At 41.3% G+C, this 20995-nt stretch overlaps 2 protein-coding genes across 2 annotated transcripts in view; one reads left to right on the top strand and one right to left on the bottom strand.

Moving 5' to 3' along the window:
* LOC118415317 (aminomethyltransferase, mitochondrial-like) overlaps positions 1-20995 on the top strand; it is a 57245-nt gene that overhangs the window by 2608 nt on the left and 33642 nt on the right. Inside the window, exon 4 of the mRNA XM_035819823.1 lies at positions 20095-20240. Within this exon, the coding sequence (XP_035675716.1) occupies positions 20095-20240 (146 nt within the window). The remainder of the gene's footprint in view (positions 1-20094; positions 20241-20995) is intronic.
* Positions 1938-5747, bottom strand: LOC118415316. Its single transcript, XM_035819822.1, has 2 exons — positions 4886-5747; positions 1938-4693 (listed from the first exon to the last, which is right to left on the bottom strand). The coding sequence occupies exon 2, from the start codon at positions 4665-4667 to the stop codon at positions 3306-3308; it is 1362 nt and encodes a 453-aa protein (XP_035675715.1). The 5' UTR covers positions 4668-4693; positions 4886-5747; the 3' UTR covers positions 1938-3305.

A 20995-nucleotide genomic window follows, 5' to 3' on the forward strand; every position in this document is an offset into this window, starting at 1 on the left:
TTTTCATCTATACCACATACATGTAGGGAGAGATAATATAACAAGAAAATATGCTTGAAAAAGATCAGATCTAGCCTCAATGGATTTGATAACATTTCATGCAAAATATGGCTTTGGCCACAGGATTATATGACACCTATACTGTAAATTGTGTAATGTTAATCATCTAGACAAATGAAATTAGCTAGACAAATGAAATTGTATGTATGAACATAAAACAAATTTAAAAAGCATATTGCTCCAAATTACTAGTATATAGAATTTATTAAGGGACATTAGCTTAAATGCACCATATCTATGGGTAGTAGTTACAGAAAGTAATGCAATTGTAAGATTATCCTATATGATAGTATAGAATAAGGTAATTGTGAAATAATCACAGCATAAACTAGGGTAATTGAAAAATTTTCATAACATTAGATAAGGTAATTGTAAGATTATAATATTTTTAATCAAGATGCTTTGCTTGATGCTTCTTTACTCATCACAATTCAAAGTTTCCAATGTCTTTCCATCCAGATGGAAAGGGGTGTCTTTTCACTGATTGACAGGGCCAGAGGCTTAGTTGGCATTTTCCGTGGAAAAATTTTTCTAAAAAGCATCAATAAAATCAAATTTTCAGCCCGGGTGAATTTGTATCCCAAAAAATATTATCTATCAGAAAATAACACTTGCTTCTGGAGTGGAGTCTGAACCCGGCTTTTACACACACACACACAAGCTCGAAATTCATTTTTGGGATTAGGTGCACTGGTGCACCCAGCTTAGAAAATTGGGTGCACCAAAAAATGTTTCGTTGCACCACTTATATTTAAGTAGAATCTCAGAAAAAAATAATAACAAAACTTAGTTACAAACCATCAAATTCTTAAAGAAGTACCATGACAGACATTTTTATTATCTTTCTAACACTTAGATGTCAAGAATATGATATATACTAGTATATTTGATATCTTTACATACATAAACCTAAGAAAATATTTGAGTGCACCCTGTACACCCACTCGAAAAAAATTGGGTGCACAGTTCCAATTCTTAGGTGCACCAGGGTGCACATGCACCCAGTATTTCAAGCCCTACACACAGTCATGCAGATACATTGTACACACACATACACACACACGCACACACACACACACATACAAACATGCACACACACATACATACACATTCACACACACAAACAAATACATGCAAACATGCACACACACACACATGGAAACATGCAGACACACACACACATACACACACACACATACACAAACACACATGAACAAACACACATGCACACACACATATATGGACAGTCACATAAACATATGCACACACACACACACACACACATGCACATGCACAAATACAAACATGCACACACACATGCACACACATACATATGCACATGCAAACATGCACAAATACACACACGCACACACACACACATGCACATATACCAAATGTACAAATACATGTCAGGGCTCGAAATACTGGGTGCATGTGCACCCAGGTGCACCCAAAATTGGAGCTGTGCACCCAATTATTTTCTGTGGGTGCACAGGGTGCACCCAAATATTTTCTTAGGTTTATGTATGGTTCTATGAAATGATATCAAAGTATACTAGTATACATCATATTCTTGACATCTAACTGTTAGAAAGATAATAAAATTGTCTGTCATGGTAGAGTACTTGTTTAAGGATTTGATAGCTTGTAACTAAGTTTTATTATTAGGTTACTACTTATAAGTGGTGCAGCCAAAATTTTTTTGGTGCACCCAATTTTTTAAGCTGGGTGCAACAGTGCACCTAATCCCCAAAATGAATTTCGAGCCCTGCATGTACATACTATCATACACACACACACACACACACACACCATGATTTAAGTTTTTCCTTTTTTGGGTTGAAAGTCATTAGGAAGTCGGGGGTAAAACTCGAAAGTCGGGGCACCATGCGGCCCACCGGGGTATATGGGGGTCTGGACGAGTCTCTTAGCATCCACAGTCAGAGACGTCATCAGGGCGTAACACTGGCTGAATAGACCCGGATTGCCGTTGTAAACCTCGTGCAGACAGTTCATCAGGTTGGTGTACTTCTTGTTGAAGCTGTCGGACAGGATGCGAACATTCGATCCTGGTGGGTACAGCTTGGTGCTGGGGTTCGGGACGGTAGGCCACACTCCATCTTCATGGAAGGGTATGGGATCCCCGCTGAAGGTGTAATTCTTTGGACAAGTTACATCCTTCTTACACGGCGTAAAGTTGTTGTCTGCATTGTCACAGCCTCCGTCCATGCAGGTCTGAGAGGATGTGTCACCAGAATCTTCATCTCCAGCACTGTCAGTGTTGTTCACCTCTGTCAGTTTTCTTCCTTTCCAGATCTCCTTAAACTTGTAATAGTGGCTGAGCTCTCCTTCAAAGAAGGGATTGCATGGATCGCTACCTTCGCCCTCCCCAACAATGTACTTTATACCTTCTATCGCTGAGCAGATGTCAAGGACACAAAACGGTATGGGTACCTGTTTCTTCAGGCCTTCTTCTGTTGGGGTGAAGAGTTCTGGAGTGGAGTTGTATAGTTTGACCATTGGGCATAAGATTTTGTGAATATAGACTGCACCAATTGTAGCATTATCAAAGTCCTTGGGCGACTCATCACACTTCTGTATGATATTTCCACGTAATGGATCACAATCGCCCTTGTTATTGATGTTCAGGCATTGTTCAGGCACGTCTTTAGGGCGTACGCGAGCAGGGATTGCCAAGAGTACCTCATGCACATTCAGGATGCCTGGATCACATTCTGGCTTCTCTATAGCCATGAAGACATTATTGGTGACATTCAAAGAAAACTTAGACAATGGGACCTTGAGTCCTGGATTGACACCTCCAGGAAGATAAGTTGGATACATAGGTGGGTCATTAAGGATCGGTTCTCCTCCAAGAAAGTTAAGGATATTTGCCACCATCGACATGTGTGTCATCTCCTCTATTATGATGCCCTTGATAAGCTGTGCGATGTCTTCGTTGTCATCCTTGAGACTGTAGTAGGCACTCAGGTAGGGGGGGATTGTTGCCCACTCAAGCTTAAGGGCTACCGCCAAATTTTTCTTTACATATTCCAGACTGGGGTTTGGAGGGACTGGCTGGGGGGGTTGTTTTAGCCACTCCAGGATCATGTCTCTCTTTGCTGGAGACAGATCGCGAGTGACAGGCATGTGGTTTGGATTCTCTATAGGCAGACCCATTGCGTAACACAGTGCTCTTTTATGCTTTATTACACTTTCTTGGGATGCCAGATTAAAAAGTGGTTTCATGACTGGGAAAAGTTATCGTACAATTTAAGAATAGGGTAAATGTCATCCCAAGTGTAGTTGGCTTTCTTGTCAACCTTACAGTACAAGTGTGTCGATGTCAGGAGATCGGGAGGGAAGGATATGTCATTGGACAAGGTCACGTTGTAGACGTACAACTGGCCTAATAAGTGCTCTCTGTTAGGTGGTCGGCGGCTGCAATCAAGCCCTTCTCCATCGGTTTTGAAATGAAAGGCGCCAATGCCATACGCGTTTGTCGCAGCTTTGCCGTTTCCCCTACAGTCTCCAGCATTGATTTCTATTGCATCTGCTGGTTCGCCTGTCGTGACGTTGGGTATGTGGTAAGGTTGAACACTCAGCGGAACACCTGCCTTTGGTTCTCCAAATTTTGCAGCAAATACCGTCAATGACCAGCATGCCTTACCATCTTTGTCCTCTCCACCTGCGTCTTCTTCATCCGATCTCATCATCTCAGTTTGTGGTTGCGGAATACGGAAAAGACGATCTTCTGCCGGACCAACATATAGTCCATGCAGGTGTTCGACAAGGATGGGTGTGCACTGTCTGGGACAATACTGGCATAAGGGCTCCTCCTCTCTCACTATCATTAGGGGGTTCCTGTGTGTCAGGGGGCTCAAGCAAAACGTTGCTATGCCCGCATCATCCACTAGAAACCCCGACTCAGTGTATGGAATACGTCCCAAATTATTGCAACGCTGGTCTAGGAGAATGCTACAGTCGGTGATCTTTCCTCCTACCATTGTCAAAGCAGAGATATTTTGAAGAATGACAAGGAAGAGGTTTTGCCGGTCGATGAAGTTACCCACTGGGTCGGTTTGTAGACTGTTGCTGAGATCTACAATGACCTTCTTGTTCTTGTTGTCCACGTAGAATGGTGCATTGTTGTAGTCCTTGGTAATGGTAGTACTGTTTTGATCTGGTGAGAGCCACTTTGGGCCCTGCCCCCACAGCATTCTGTTGAACTCAGGCAGCAACCCCAGACTTCCATCCACAGCTGAAATGGTTCCGATGACCCGTCCAAGAGCGAAGCCAGGTCTCGTAGGAATTTTCTGGAAGATATCTAATGTGAACTTTATGTTCATGATACTGTTGTCTTGTTGGTAATATCGAAGTTCGTTAATGAATCTGGAGCCTGTTTGTTCCTCCATCCATGTGACATCTGTGAGTACGGAGCTATAGTACCCAGATCTTCCTTGATATACACCACAGTTCTTACATCGTGTCCAAATGTCCATCACTGTGTTGGTCTGGAACTTGCCTTGAAAAGCGTCCTCCACGCCGACATAAAGACCAAACACCTGGGTGGTTTCCAACTCGTAGAAAGGGTCGAGAATCGCCATCTTGCCAGCCACAGTGTCATCACTTCCTGTTTGAAAATAATTTGTGGGGGGGATTTTGGTGAACAGTTCAAGGCAGTCATAGGTAGCCAGGGAAACTGTATTCTTAGTCTTTGATCTTGCTCCTTATTATGGTAACGAGAAAAGTGGTAGCGTCCATGTATAAGAGAAATTTTATGGAAAATTAGAGAACAATTACATGCAAGAGACAACTGACATACCAATGATCCGTTTGCCAACCAGAGCGTCATCTTTGGAGCACTCTCCATCCTTGTAGCAGACTTTTTTTACAAAACAGTTGACAAGGCTAAAATCATTGCTGCCTTTCTCGTTCCAAGCGCAGTGTGGGTAGGTGTTGTTTAAGTCACACGGTGGCTTGGGGTGAAAATTGTGGATGTTGAAGTTGGCGGGATCGTTGTTGAGGGTGGCCGTGTCAGCGCGGTAATTTCCTGCAAAGTGAAGACGAGGATAGCCTGGATAACGAGAATGTCAGGCATTTACTTGAGGGATGTTTACGTTACATCAGGGACAGAGGTTTTGACGATGACAGCATCACAGGTGGGCAAGGGGGGCAGCCGCAATATACTTCCCCCCATGAAATTTGCTGCTATCGCCTCTGTCAAGTACATGTCTGTACCCCTAAGATTAGTAAGAAGCACTGTACCACACTCATGCAACAGTGCATTGCATTGGGCAATGTCACAGTCCAATGTGATTCATGAATGAACAATAAATTCCCAACTGCTTTCTCACCTGCATTTGTTAGCCACAGCAGTCCCAGAAACAGGAAGATGCTGATTGTCAGCTTCATTGCCATGGCATCTGGTCGTAGACGCCTGCTTTTTGGTAGAAAACTCCCTGCAGAGGAAGGTTGTTTAAAACCTGAATAAAAACAATGATCAGAATTGGAACAAATTAATTGGTACTAGTAATGAACAAAGGCTAAGTCAGGGGTGCCTATTAAAGCATTTGCATGAACCTTATGAGATTCGTACGAATCTTCTTATGTGATACGCACGAATCACTATGTGAAAACGTACAAACCTTATGTGACACACACGAACCTTATGCGAATTGCACGAACCTTACGCAAACCTGCGCCGCCGCTACGTTGGGAGAAGGCGTGTTTCTGAGCATTTCTACCCGTGATATTTTTATTTCAAAGTATTGAATGGACATATACCATCACAAAGACGTATTAGATTTTAAAACATGTCTTTTTCGTAATTTCTGCACGTCACGTATTTTTCTGTCGCTAAAGATCGAAGCCACGCAGATGAAGTGTGTTGCAGGAAGTTGTTTATGCTTGCATACTTCAGATATAGCCATATTACATCTTTCTCACAAAACTGTACAAAAAAGAAACTGATTTAAGTGATTTTGACAAGAACAATTACATATATTTCATTGTGCGCCAAACCTGTTCCCCAAACATACATTTATTATCAGAGCAAGGAGGTTAAAAAAGACCTTTTTATACATATAGCGAGTTTCGGCAGTTCCATAAATAACTCTAGATGCGTAAATTATTTTCATGATCTGGGCCTGGGGCCTCTATTTTTTTTCTTTCTTGCACACAATATTAATGCTTCTGGGCAAAAAAAGAAAACAAACTAGAGGGAAAACATTCTTCATTTTTGCATAATGATTACTTTTATGAATTGTAGAGGAACCATCATCAGATGTAGTTGAACTGTATATAATGTTGTTGTTGTTCTAGTGAGTTGATTGGTGTGATAAATGATGGGGTCATGACATAGGTATATCCGTATAACCACACCTTAACTTAATTACCTGTCCTTGAACCATTTGCATGCAGGCACAACACAGTCTTTACTGGTAAAACAAGTTGACGTACTTCAGACAAATATGCTGTTTGGCAAACTACAAGACAACATAATTATAAAACCATGAAATTTCTTCCAAAATGAAAGCTTGCCAAAATATGAAACCTTTCCATAAATAGTTTCTGCATGGACGTTGTTAACATTTTTGTCCAATGAGCTTTTTTTTTTGTACAACTACTAGTACTACAAGGCTCTAGGAGTAATACCCAGGCTTGAAACCATGCTGGCAGTAGTGCAAGCCGGCCACATTGATACATGTAGTTATTGGGGAACACCAAAGAAACAGCCACTGGCAGGCCATTACACTTGGAACATTGGGTTGGCGGAAATGGCTGCCCGGTCGGTCAGCGGAAACCCCGGTCCGGTCCGGAGGTTGGTTTTGGGGGTTTCGAGTATTGCATACAGCAGAGTAAGGTATCTAGTGCAGCTGCGTTTCCTTGCAGCAGAAAGCATTGTAATCTCAATATTAAACATACACTCATCGTAGAATAAACGCATACAAAACCGTGTCGAAATTTTGAACAGGGTTTTGGTTGGAAAACGGCCAGTAATATTCTGTATCAAAATTACAATGAGGATAATCGTGTACATGTTGTAAATCCGATCGTAATTACGGCCGTATTTACGGACCGTATCACGTGGAGAGCGGTCGGTAATATTAAGAATATTCATCTTTTGAATACCGTGTAGACGGAATATTAATGAGAACATAATTAATTATTAATCAAACAGCCTGAAACTGCAATTCTTTGATTGATCACGATACTATTTTCTCACATGTCGGAAATGAAGAAACCCGCAGATACATGTAATAAAGATTTAACCAAGGATTTAACAAATGTGTTCGTGGTCAAAGCACTAAAAGTCAGCAGAATTCCATCCAGTCTCAGATCGGCAGAGCGGCTAGAGCCCAAATAACACAATACAGCGATGAACAACGTGGCCATGGTCGGCTCGAGAAAATTTTTTAATTAGCAATTAATCTTACAACACGAATGACTCATACTCTGATCAATGCCCACATCTTATTTGTCTAAAGCTATTCTGAAGAGCAAGTGATGATAAAGTTTACTAATATCACCTAATAGCGCCTCACACATGTCTACACATGCTGCGTATTTCGGGGTCTACGACGTAATGTGCGCCGCATAGAATGCCGAAAACCTCCGATGAATTACACAATCCAATCAATCCAACATACTGTTTTCTTATTTCAGAGTATATAAATATAAAACTAGTGTTGGGGATAACATTTTCACCAAAAAAAATCAAGGCGCTAATCAGTTCTTACGGTGAGGACACGCGGCTCATTATCGACCTTATAAGCGTTAATGAGCTGTCATCACTGAAATCTGGTGTTTACCGTAAACGTGTATAAGATCGAAATTATGCCGTTGTTATGGTAATTACGGTAATGTTTACGATATTAGTGCTACTGTTCAACGTAGGGTCAGCCTACACGAGAAATGCACCAAAATTACTGTTGCGACAGCAAGCCATGTTTTTTACATTTGGTACACTCGAAACCCCCAAAACCAACTTCCAGACCGGACCGGGCAGAGGTTTCCGCTGACCGACCGGGCAGCCGTTTCCGCCAACCCTTGGAACATTTGGTGACTTTCGATGTCACAAACGATTCAGAATGAGGAAAAACATATTTTCATTGTTACAGGCTTATTAGCATAATGGTCCATGACCCCCTACTACTGTCACCAGTGGCAGTTTGTCCTTAGACACATGAAAAACCGTCACAAGCCCCCCACTGAAGCGTTTAGGACCAGGCCCGAGGTGAGCTTACGTCGGTTCGTGAAAATACCATCACATGACCCTTATTTCCTCTGGCGACAGTCAACTGTCACGCGACAGTTAAACTGTAGCCAGTCTAAAGTGGGCCTACATGTAAGTGTTGTACATACATGTACAATGACTCTCTGTTTTGGTCTGGATATTCTATAGGTACACTGAGGTAACACATAACCGTTGCCAGTTGGGGTAATGGCATGGGTGTATTTGTAACCACACCCAAAGTTACCTCTAAATCTTAACACCATGAAAAGACATTACGCTGCAAGGTATTCAGTAAAGTTGCTGAAATATCTAGTACTTTGTGACAGAAGGCAGCTCTTTCACAGATCTAACAGCAGCGCTCGAAATACTTTTTTCAACCAGGTTGCCCAGGCAGCAACCTGAGTCAAAAGCCTGCTGTAGGTTGTGCCGTCAACATTTCAGGTTGCTACTTTGGAATCGAAGTTATTTCTTCAAATCAGCTACTTCATACTTAACCATTATCTTTTTCTTCCAGTTGAATAATGTAACTGCTTGCATTTTATCTTATCTAGTAGCTAGAAATAGATACAAAAACTTATGCACATAGGTGGGGAAAAAGCAGTGTTCCAACTGCAAAATTTCAGGTTGTGCACTGCGCTACTTAAGTTTAAGATGATAAGTTGCGCTAACTTGAAGCAAAATGTGGCTGCATTTGCAAGTGAAGTGTGCAAGTGGGTATTTCGAGCACTGAATAGTATTAGCATAGTCTTTACAGTAAGTTTATAGTATATTATTATTAGTACTCCTACCTGTGACACGAGATTGTTTGAGATCTTGCTGCGTTGATCTGTTATGGAGTACACTTCAAGCCTGACATGAAGTCTAACCTGTTCGTCACGAAGCAGACTATATTTATATCAAAGTTCCACCTCTGACATGTGTATGCATGGGAGTGACCATATGCCAGAGGGTACAGACAAGACAAAGAGAAGAACACTTAAGATTGAAAGAACATCTGTGACTTGCTTTTGAGTGAAGCAGACAGTGCCATGTGATCTTCCATCTTGAAATTCCAAGTAAACACTCAGCCATTTTAAAATAAACATTCATGAACCATTACTAAGTCTTTTATGATTTGTTGAGGAACCATCATCAGAGTGACGTAGTTGAACTGCATATAATGTTGTTGTTGTTCTAATGATGGTGTGATAAATGATGGGGTCATGACATGGTGTATCTGACATTAACTTAACCATCCTTGAACCATGCAGGCACAACAAAGAGTCACAGTCTTAACTGGTAAAACAACGTACATGTACTTCAGGCAAATGTGTTGTTTGGCAAACTACGACATGGTACAAAACGACCCTACTTGATGTAATTGTAATACCATAAAATGTCTTCCAAAATGAAAGCTTGCCGAAATATGAAATCTTTGCAGAAAATAGTTTTCTGGACATTCTTAACCAGGGTTTGACAAGTTTTCTAAAATTCACTTGTCCTATCGGGCAAGTACTTGCCCGAACCATTTTAAAGTTTTCACTTGCTCGAGATTTAAATGACATTTTTTAATGTATTATTTTCACATCCAGCAATGGAATTCTTTTATTATTGACTCAATTTTTCTGTGTTGACCAAATGAATGCTTGATGCCATCACTGTAAAGAGCAACAACTATATAAAGATCTCACTCATTGTCATTGAAATATCTTACTTGATCGGGCAAGTGAGGTAGGACATGCACTTGCCCGATCAGCACTTTCACTTGCCCTGGACAATCGGTCTTGCTTTTCTATTTGAAATACATTTCCATCTTCTGCACTTTCTATCTTTAAATCAATGTCTTGTGATTTTTGAGAAATTTTATTTTAGTTGTAACAACTAAAGAAAGGTTTAGAGCAAAAGTTTGAAAGAGACAAACGAAAATTTGGGTGCACCACATGAAAATAAGATAGACTGCACATGCAAAAATAACCTAATTACTTAGTACTGTACTTCCTTTTGTTGATAACTATAATAAGTGAGAAAAGTAAATAAAAATACTTCACAAAATGATTTTTCCAGCTATTATAAACTGTGAAATAATCATAGTGTAAACTAGCTATAGGATAATTGAAAAACTATCATAGCATTAAGTTATGTAATAGCGCTGACTTTTCTTCAGCTATAGATAATTTCATCAGTAGGAGCTACGGGACAACCCCCAATTCTCTTGAGAGCGCGCTATGTGATTTCGTATCGCCTCTACAAGAAGCGGGTAAAAAGTCTTTAACACTACGCTGTAAAAAGCCAGGTAGACGGAAAGAAAACAAACGGAAAAGTAAAAAGAGATGGTTTACGGAGACCTGTTCTACTGCCAGACGTAACATATATGAACTGGCCAAACTGCTCTCTAAAAATCCCCGGGACCCCTATATTAGGGGCCAGTATTTCAAAAAGAAAAAAGAATATATGAAATTAATCCGGAAAACCAAGAAAGATTACAGAAATGGTATCCTTCAACAACTTAATTCCCTATCTACCAAAGACCCCACAACGTTTTGGAACTTAGTCAAACAGTTTAAATCAAATGACTCCATCATTAAAGATGAAGAAACAATTGACAAACAAACACTTCACAACCACTTCCAAAACTTATACGGAAGCGACACGAAGTCCCAAATTTCTAAAAGCAACAATCATTTCCATGCCCAGATTAAAACCAAATTGGCAGAACTCGAGAACAACTCCGCTAGTCAGAACAGTTTAGATGCTGAAATTCAACAAAACGAAATCAGACAAGCAATTGCCCAAGTAAAGAACAACAAAGCTTCTGGAAACGATTTGATACTTAATGAAATGATCAAATGTGCAGCCCATATACTTACAAGACCGCTAACTAAGCTCTTTAACCTTTTTTTGTCTTCTGGCCACTTTCCTAAACAATGGGGTGAAAGTCACATTGTCCCAATACACAAAAGTGGCCCCAAAGATGATCCCAATAACTATAGGGGGATCTCTGTCATTAGCTGCCTCGCTAAGCTGTTCACGACTGTAATTAACAAACGTCTTACTAACTATCTAGATGAAAATTATCTCATTTCCGCCAACCAAGCCGGCTTCAGAAATAACTTTGGAACTAATGATAACCTCTTTGTCATCGACACATTAATATCTAAATACAATAACACTAACAAACGCCTGTATGCATGCTTCGTAGATTTTAAAAAAGCATTTGACAGTGTCTGGCGGGAAGGTCTTCGTTATAAATTACTGAACTCAGGAATAGGCGGAAAATTGTACAGTGTAATAAAATCCATGTATAGCAACCCACAAACATGTGTTAAAACGCCAGCTGGTCTGACACCCCTATTCACAACAGACAGAGGCGTAAGGCAGGGGTGTAACCTCAGCCCTGCCCTTTTCAATTTATTCATAAATGACCTGGTAAAAGATTTAGACAGCCCTGACTGTGCCCCACCCTCCCTGCATAATCTACTTGTATCCTCCCTGCTATATGCTGACGACGTAGTGTTGTTTTCAGAATCTGAAACAGGTTTACAATGCGCTCTGGATAAACTCCATGCATTTTGCGAGAAATGGAAACTTCAGGTGAACCTAAAGAAAACCAAAGTTATGATTTTCAACAAACTCGGACGAATCTTCAAAAACATGAATTTTACTTTCGGTAAAGATACTATAGATATTGCAACCTCCTATTCTTACTTAGGCCTGACGTTATCCCCCTCAGGTACCTATTCTCTAGCAAAGAAACAACTGTCCTTGAAAGCACGCAAAGCCATTTTCAGTCTGAAATCCCTGATGCATTCATCTCTGTCTCCAAAGGCCCTGCTCAAACTATTTAGTACATGTATCAAACCTATTATATTATATGGTTGTGAGATTTGGGGTAAAGCTTATTCAGATGACAGTTGCCCAGCAGAAATTACACAGAACCGTTTTTGTAAAAATGTTCTCGGTGTACATAGAAATTCAAGTAACATAGCTAGTAGAGCAGAGCTTGGAAAGTACCCAATAGACATAGATATATCCATACGTACAGTTAAGTATTGGCTGCGCCTCAAACAGTTGGACTTCTCAACACATCCCTTACAAGTAGACGCTTTACTCTGTCAGCAATCTATACCGAATAACAGCCGTAAGAAATACTGGTTACAACACGTAAAGGAAATTCTAGACAATACTGGTTACTCTTACCTATGGAACTCTATGAATTCACAGCTAGACAATAAGCATATATGTACATCGTTAAGAAAAAGGTTAGAAGATATATATATCCAGACATTTTCTCATAGACTGTCCACAGATAATGGTAAGTTAAGATTTTTCAAGAAACTAAAGAAGGGATACTCAATGGAAACTTATTTAACGTTACTAGATAAATTCGAGGTCAGATCGGCAATGTGCAAACTTAGAATTAGCGCCCACCCCCTTGAAATTGAGAGAGGGCGGTACAAAAAGCTACCTGTGGGCGAAAGAACCTGTAACCATTGTATGGCAAAACCGGTGGAAGACGAAATACATTTTATTTCTAACTGCCTCTCTAACGATCAGGAAAGAAAGGAGTTATTTGAAGAGGCATGCAAATTCCACAAAAATTTCCAAACGCTTACCGACGAAAACAAAACTATAACGCTGTTAACGTCACATAACCCACGCATCATAGAAAAAGTGGGACACTTCGTCTTCCACTGCTTCCAGAAAAGAAGTCAAACCCTAAATACGTAGATTGTAGCTCTCAGCAGTCCATACCATTGATAGAATAGTCACTCGTTTACACTTGTCACCATTGTTATCTATACCAAAGTATTTCATTTTATACATGTTTATTATATTCTCTGTATGTTTCATGTTGCAATTAGCCCTCGGGCAAGAACTTGCAAATAAACTTCAATTGTTACATCATTTGTAATTGTAAGATTATCATAGCATTCATCAAGATGCTGAGTGTGCTTAATGCTAACCCTGCAAGATTCATTGTCCAAGATTAACCAGACTGAACACAATTATATACCATTTGGCTTGCCCCTGAGGCGTCGCCAAAAACATGCACAGACACACACCTGCACAGACACATATGCACATGCACACATATATACATGCACACATTCACACACACACATATACAAACACACATTACAAACATGCACTCACACATATGCATACACACACACGCACTCACATATTACATGCACACACACTCACATGCACATAAAAACATGCACAAATGCATACAAACATGCACATGCACACAAAGACACACAGATGCACACACGCACACACACACAATCATACACATTATGTTCAAACAAATATAAAGTTAACACACACACACACACATAGACACACACACATGCACACACACACACCACTCACACACAATGTACATTAGACAAACACATTACAAACATGCACACACACACACTTAAACACATACAAACATGCATACACACACACACATACACACACACAGTGTCACACACAAATGCACATTTACAAATACTTACATGTACATGCACACACACACATACCAAGTCACATGCACCTCCCCCCCCCCCACACACACACATGCACATAGTCCCATGCACATACAGACACTCACATACATGCACAATTATAGTTACAAGCACATACAAACATGCACAAACAGACAAAAACACACATGCACATGCTCACACACAAACACATCTATAAACAATTACAAACATACACAAACACATACAAACATGCATGCACTACTACACACACAGACACACACACACTCACACAGTTCACAATGTAGCTGATTCGAGGAGGTTATAGGGATAGAATCATGTATCAGATCTTCCCTATATTCCCTGACAATGATTTAGGTGTTTCCTTTTCGGGGTTGAAAGTCATTGGGAAATCGGGGGTAGAACTCGAAAGTCGGGGCACCATGCGGTCCACCGGGGTATATGGGCGTCTGGACGAGTCTCTTAGCATCCACAGTCAGAGACGTCATCAGGGCGTAACACTGGCTGAATAAACCAGGACTGCCATTGTAAACCTCGTGCAGACAGTTCATCAGGTTGGTGTACTTCTTGTTGAAGCTGTCGGACAGGATGCGAACCCTCGATCCATTTGGGTACAGCCTGGTGCTGGGGTGTGTGACGGTTGGCCACACTCCATCTTCTGGAAGGTATGGGATCACCGCTGAAGGTGTACTTCTTTGTACAAGTTATGTTCTTCTCACACGGTGTGAAGAAGCCATCCGAGGATCGGTTGCCTGCGTTGTCGCAGCCTCCGTCTATGCAGGTCTGAGAGGATGTGTCACCAGTATCTTCATCTCCAGCAGTGGCATTGTTGTTCACCTCTGTCAGTTTTCTTCCTCTCCAGATCTCCTCAAATGTGTAATAGTGGCTGAGCTCATCACTCTGTCCAAAGTCAAAGAAGGGATTGCACGGATCACTGCCCTCGCCCTCTGCTACAATGTACTTTATACTTTCTATCGCTGAGCAGATGTCAATGACACAAAACGGTATGGGCACCTGTTTTTTCAGGCCTTCTTCTGTTGGGGTGAAGAGTTCTGGAGCCGAGATGTATAATCTGATCATGGGGCATAAAATTTTGTGAATATAGACGGCACCGATTGTGTCATTATTATAGGTTGGCTCACTGCACTTTGCAATTATATTATGAAGTGTTTCATTGCAATAGAATGTGGGATTCTTTTGGCATTGTTGAGGCACGCCTATTGGTTGATTACGAGCAGGGATTTCCAACAGGATCTTATGCACATTCAGGATGTCCTTATCACATTCTGGCGTCTCTATAGCCATAAAGACATCATGGGTGACATCTAAAGAAAACTTTGACAATGGAACAACAAGTTCTGGAATGACACCTCCAGGAAGTTTGGTTGGATACATAGGTGGGTCATTTAAGATCGGTTCTCCTCCAAGGAAGTTAAGGATATTTGCCACCAAGGACATATGCTTCATTTCCTCTATTACGATGTCCTTTAGGAGCTTTGCGATGTCTTCGTTGTCATCCTTGAGACTGTAGTAAGCGCTCAGGTAGGGAGGGATTGTTGTCCACTCAAGCTTAAGGGCTGTCTTAAGATTTTTCTTTACATCTTCCAGACTGGGGTGTGGAGGAGGACGAGACTGAAGGGTTACACTAGAAGTACTTGAGTTCAGCCACTCCAGGATCATGTCTCTCTTTGCCGGAGACAGATCGCGAGTGACAGGCATGTGATTCGGATTCTCTATGGGCAGATTTGTGGCATACAAAAGCGAGCGGCGATGCTTTTTTACGTCATCTTCTAAGGACAGATTAAAAAGTGGTTTCATGACTGGGTAAAGGTTCTCGTACACTTTGAGAATTGGGTAGATGTCATCGTCCCAAGTGTAGTTGGCTTTCTTGTCAACCTTACAGTACAAGTGTGTCGATGTAGGAGATCGGTAGGGAAGGATATGTCATTGGACAAGGTCACGTTGTAGACGTACAACTGACCGAATAGATGCTTTCTGTTAGATGGTCGGCGTCTGCAATCAAGCCCTTCTCTATCGGTCTTGAAGTTAAAGGCGCCAATGCCATATGCATTTGTCGCAGCTTTGCCGTTTCCCCTACAGTCTCCAGCATTGATTTCTATTGCATCTGCTGGGTGGCCAGTCTTGAGTCCAGATCTTACGTAATGTTGAACACTCAGCGAAACGCCTGCCTTTGGTCTTCCAAATTTTGTAGCAAATACTGTCAATGACCAGCATACTTTGCCATCTTCTTCCTCTTCACCTAATCTGGGCATCTCAGTTTTAGGCTGCGGAATACGGAAAACACGATCTTCCGCTGGACCAACATATAGTCCATCCGGGTGTTCGACAAGGATGGGTGTGCACTGTTTGGGACAATACTGGCATAAGGGCTCCTCCTCTCTCACTATCATTAGGGGGTACCTGTGTGTCAGGGGGCTCAAGCAAAACGTTGCTATGCCCGTGTCATCGACTAGAAATCCCAAGTCTTTGTATGGAATGCGTCCCAAATTAGTGCAATGCTGGTCTAGGAGATTGCCACATTCCATGATCTTTCCTCCTGCCATTGCCAAAGCAGATGTATCTTGAACAATGACAAGGAAGAGGTTTCCCTGGTGGATGAGGTCACCCTCAAGGTTGGTTGGTAAACTGTTGCTGAGATCTACCACAACCTTCTTGTTCTCATTGTCCACATAGAACGGAGCATTGTTGTACTCACTCGTACTGTTCTCTATCGATTCCTGCTGTTGATCTGGTGAGAGCCACTTTGGGCCCTGCCACCACAGCATTCTGTTGAACTCGGGTAGGAACCCCCGAATTCCATCCACTGCTGAAATGGTTCCGATGACTCGTCCAAGAGCGAAGTTAGGTCTCCTAGGATCTTCATGCATCAGATCTACTGTGAACTTGATGTTCATGATACTGTTGTCACGCTGGTAATACCGAAGCTCCCTGATGAATCTGGAGCCTATCTGTTCTTCCATCCACGTCACATCTGTGAGTACGGAGCTCCAGTAGGCAGATGTTCCAGGATCTCCAAGACACTCCGCCTCTTTACATTGTTGCCACACGTCCATCACTGTGTTGGTCTGAAACTTGCCCTGAAAAGCGCCCTCTACCCCAACAACAAGACCCCACAGCTGGCCGGTGTACATCTGGAAGAAAGGGTCCAGATCCGTCATCTTCCCGGCCACGGTGTCGTCACTTCCTGTTGAACAACCATTGGTGGGAAATTTGTGAGAATTTTGTTTCATAGCGTAAAGTAGTCTCGGGTAATGAGAGAAATAATTACAAGGTGACCGTCTTATTTTTTGACACAGTCAAATAGAAGGCTTGGGGATCGCAATGTCGGACAAGAGTGTCTGAAAACCATGGTGGTTCGGGATAGGGCTGTGTCCAGGACCCGTCTTTCTATCCTGAGATGGAAATTTGCCTGTTGGGACGGACAAAATTCCCCCAATAGGTCGCCCCAAAATCTGAACTTTGTGACATGAAACTGGATGATGAAAGTAGACCTTCATAAACTTACAATGAGATGTAACTGTCATGTAACAAGATAATCAACAGCAGGAGCTCTCTCAAGCAATGAAAAAAATTTCAATCCGGAGACAGCTTTGGTTCAGGCAGATTAGGGGGAAAGGCCTACACCACATCAGCAAGCAAGCACCTAATGACTGATTTGATAAATACATGTACATGTATAACAAAAATTATACAGAATATTTGAGAGCAGAAACATACAAGTGGTGACCTTATAACTGACATACCAATGATCCGTTTGCCGACCAAAGCGTCATCTTTGGAGCACTCTCCATCCTTGTAGCAGACTTTTTTCACGAAACAGTTGACAAACTGAAAATCACTGCTGCCATTCGGGTTCCAGTCACAGTGTGGATAGGTGTAGTTTGGGTAGCATGGCGGGTCCAGGCTGGCGTTAAACTTGTGGATGTTGAAGTTGTAAGGATCGTTGTTGAGGGTGGCGGTGTCAGCACGGAAGTTTCCCGCAAAGTGAAGACGGGGATAGCCTGGATATCAAGAGAATGTCAAGCACTATAGGGATGTGTCCTTAATTTATTGTACATGTAACTATATCAGGTACATAATTCAGATACTGGTCTTGAAATTGAAATGGTTGCTCAGATGGCCATGGGAATCAAGCTTGTATTTTCCATCTGAAAACACCTGCATATGCTCACCTGCATTTGTCAACCACAGCAGTCCCAGAAACAGGAGGATGCTGATTGTCAGCTTCATTGCCATGGCATCTGGTCGTAAACAACTGCTTTTTGGTAGAACTCACTGCAGAGGAAGGTTGTTTAAAACCTGAATAAATTGGTACTATAAAATATAGTAAGCAATGCCTACAGATAGATGTACAAAGGTTAGGTGTGACAGGTTGTTCAGTGTAATATAACCTGTTAGTGCCATGACTGCAAAGCTTGTGTGTTATGTCAAAGGGTGATCACAGGTAAAGGTTCAATTGTAGGCGACAGTGTTTTTATCAAGAATCAACTTAACATATTTTTCTATTCAGTAGAATTGGATGCATTTGCAAATACAGTTTTCCAATTGGTTCTGTCCCATCATCAACATGCATGTGCAACCTTTGAAAAGTTTTGGAGAAACGCCATGTGTTGTACATACATTTACAAAGTCTAAGTGGTCTGCAGACATATCCCTTGAGGAGTTATGACATGGGTGTATTTTTAACCGCTTACCAGAATTACCTGACAGTGTTCAATATGCCGTACTTTGTGACAGAACTGAGAAGGCAGCTTCAGAATCTTCAAAAAAATCTAATAGCAGTGCACGAGAAGCCAGGTTGTGCCGTCAACATTACATGCTGGTTGCGTCACTTCCAAGTTATTTTTTCAAATCAACTACTTCATGCTTATCCATTATCTTTTCTTCCACGAAGTTCCAGTTACATAATGTAATGCGTTAACTTTTATCTTATCTTATGAGTAGAAATTAATACAAATACTTAATATGCGCATAGGTAAGGGAAAAGCAGTGTTCCTACTGCAAAATTTCAGGTTGTGTACTGGTTACTTATTAGTAAATTTAAAATAAAGTTGCGCCAACTTGAAGCATGGTACTGTTGCATTTGCAATTGTGCAAGTGGGTATTTTGAGCACTGAATAGTATAGTCTAAACAGTAAGTTTGTCGTATAGTATTCCTACCTGTGACACGAGAGTCTTGCTGTGCTGATCTGTCATGGAGTACACTTCAAACCTGACATGAAGTCTAACCTGTTCATCACGAGGCAGACTATATTTATATCAAAGTTCCACCTCTGACATACATGTATGGGAGTGGCCATATGCCAGAGGGTACAGACAAGACAAAGGGAAGAACATTTTGAAAGAACATCACTCGCTTTTGAGTGAAGCAAACAGTATCATGTGATCTTCCAACTTGAAATTCAAAGTTCAACCATTTTAGATTAAACATTCGTCAACAATTACTTGATAAATCATATAGAGGAAGCATCGTGTTGTTGAACTGTATGTTGTTGTTGTTCTGATGAGGTGATTGGTGTGATAAATGATGGGGTCATGACATAGGTGTATCTGTATAACCACTGTGACACCTTAACTTAACCGTCCTTGAACCATGCAGGCACGACAAAAACTCACAGTCTTAACTGGTAAAACAACATACTTAGTACTTCAGGCAAACATGTTGTTTGGCAAACTACATGTACAACATGGTACAAGACAACTGTACTTGACATAATTGTAATACCATGAAATTGCTTGCCAGAATATGAATCTTTCCCAGAAAATCTTTTTCTGGACATTGTTAACAATGTCCTATGAGCTTTTCTATTTGAATTCATACCTTTCCACTGCACCTCCACTTTCTATCTTTAAATCAATGTCCCATGTATGATTTTCGAGAAATTTCCTTTCAGTTGTTTGCGAAGGAAGAGTTAGAGCAATTCTTAAAAGTTTGAAAGAGAAAGTCAGACTTTTCTTTTGACACCTGTTAAATGTACCTCGTGTCCATTTACACCCCTCCCCATTGCACACACAACTGCATATTAGGCAGGCATGTTGATTTGAATACATGGATGACATCCTCTGGGAATCCCAAAACTGATGCGAGTAATGTGTGAATAAAAAAAGTTTTGCATTCTAAGCTCTTTGCTCATTTTGCAGTTGCTCTCTGATTGTGATTTACAGTATGGTTGAAGGCTTTTTCTATTTTTGGAAATGGCCAAAAATTGATGCGTGCCTGGATGTCATCCACAATCAACATGGCCTTAGACAAATTCAAAATGATTTCCTCTTGACACCTGGGTATACCTTCCCATGCAGGTCCATCTGCTGCAGCTGCGTTACAGGCAGGTGTTGATGCAGACCTGTCCAGGATCACCTTTATGTGCAGTGCTGTCCTGACGGTGTTCGGTGTACCTGGCTGTCGGGTCACCAGGTGTGGATACACGGGAGAGGACGGCTTTGAGGTAACAACAGTTGATAGTATTCAACTGTGGTATTATAACTCTAATGGGCACAACAGGGAATTTTTTTTGGGTTAAAATTATGCAATATTCAATTTGTTAGTTATCAAAAGCTTTCTCTTCTCTCATCTCTCTTCTCTCTATATCTGTCTAATATATACTTGCAATTTTGAGACATTGTCAGCAATTACAAAATGTACAAACTCTGAACTAAATGAAGCCATTGTCTTTATCCCTGAGATTACCATCATCAGACTCAACAACTCACCGCGAGGAATCACTCATTGCTTGAGTTGAAAAGTGAAGACTCACACAATACAGTGTTTGGGACAAGGAAATCAATTGTTTAGTCTAAAGTGAATGTGAAAATCATAATTAGACTTGGGCCAAGGCTTTTTCCCCCACAAATCCACTTGTGAGCCACAATCCTCTTTTGTTTCTTCAGCCCCACCGTGCCGACCCCTTAATTCTTGCTTAGAGTCTCGGGAACCCCCTTGAGATGTTATATTTGTGTAATCACCGTACAGTGTTTATTACTGCACTGTGCCACACAGAACGGCTGATGTCTCGCAGATTCCTTGTTATGAGTTAAGTGCAGGCATGTTCTTGAGTGTTATGACCAGTGACACCTCTTTATTGCACCAGGTTTGCAAAGGTTAATGGAAGATTTATCATTAGGGCTTGACCGCACCTGGCTGTCCACATGGATTTCACCACCCTCATGTAAACTGTCAAGCTTCTTTGTGAGCTCTTGATAC

The sequence above is a fragment of the Branchiostoma floridae genome, chromosome 5 (genome assembly GCF_000003815.2).
Source record: "Branchiostoma floridae strain S238N-H82 chromosome 5, Bfl_VNyyK, whole genome shotgun sequence".
Lineage (NCBI taxonomy): Eukaryota > Metazoa > Chordata > Leptocardii > Amphioxiformes > Branchiostomatidae > Branchiostoma > Branchiostoma floridae.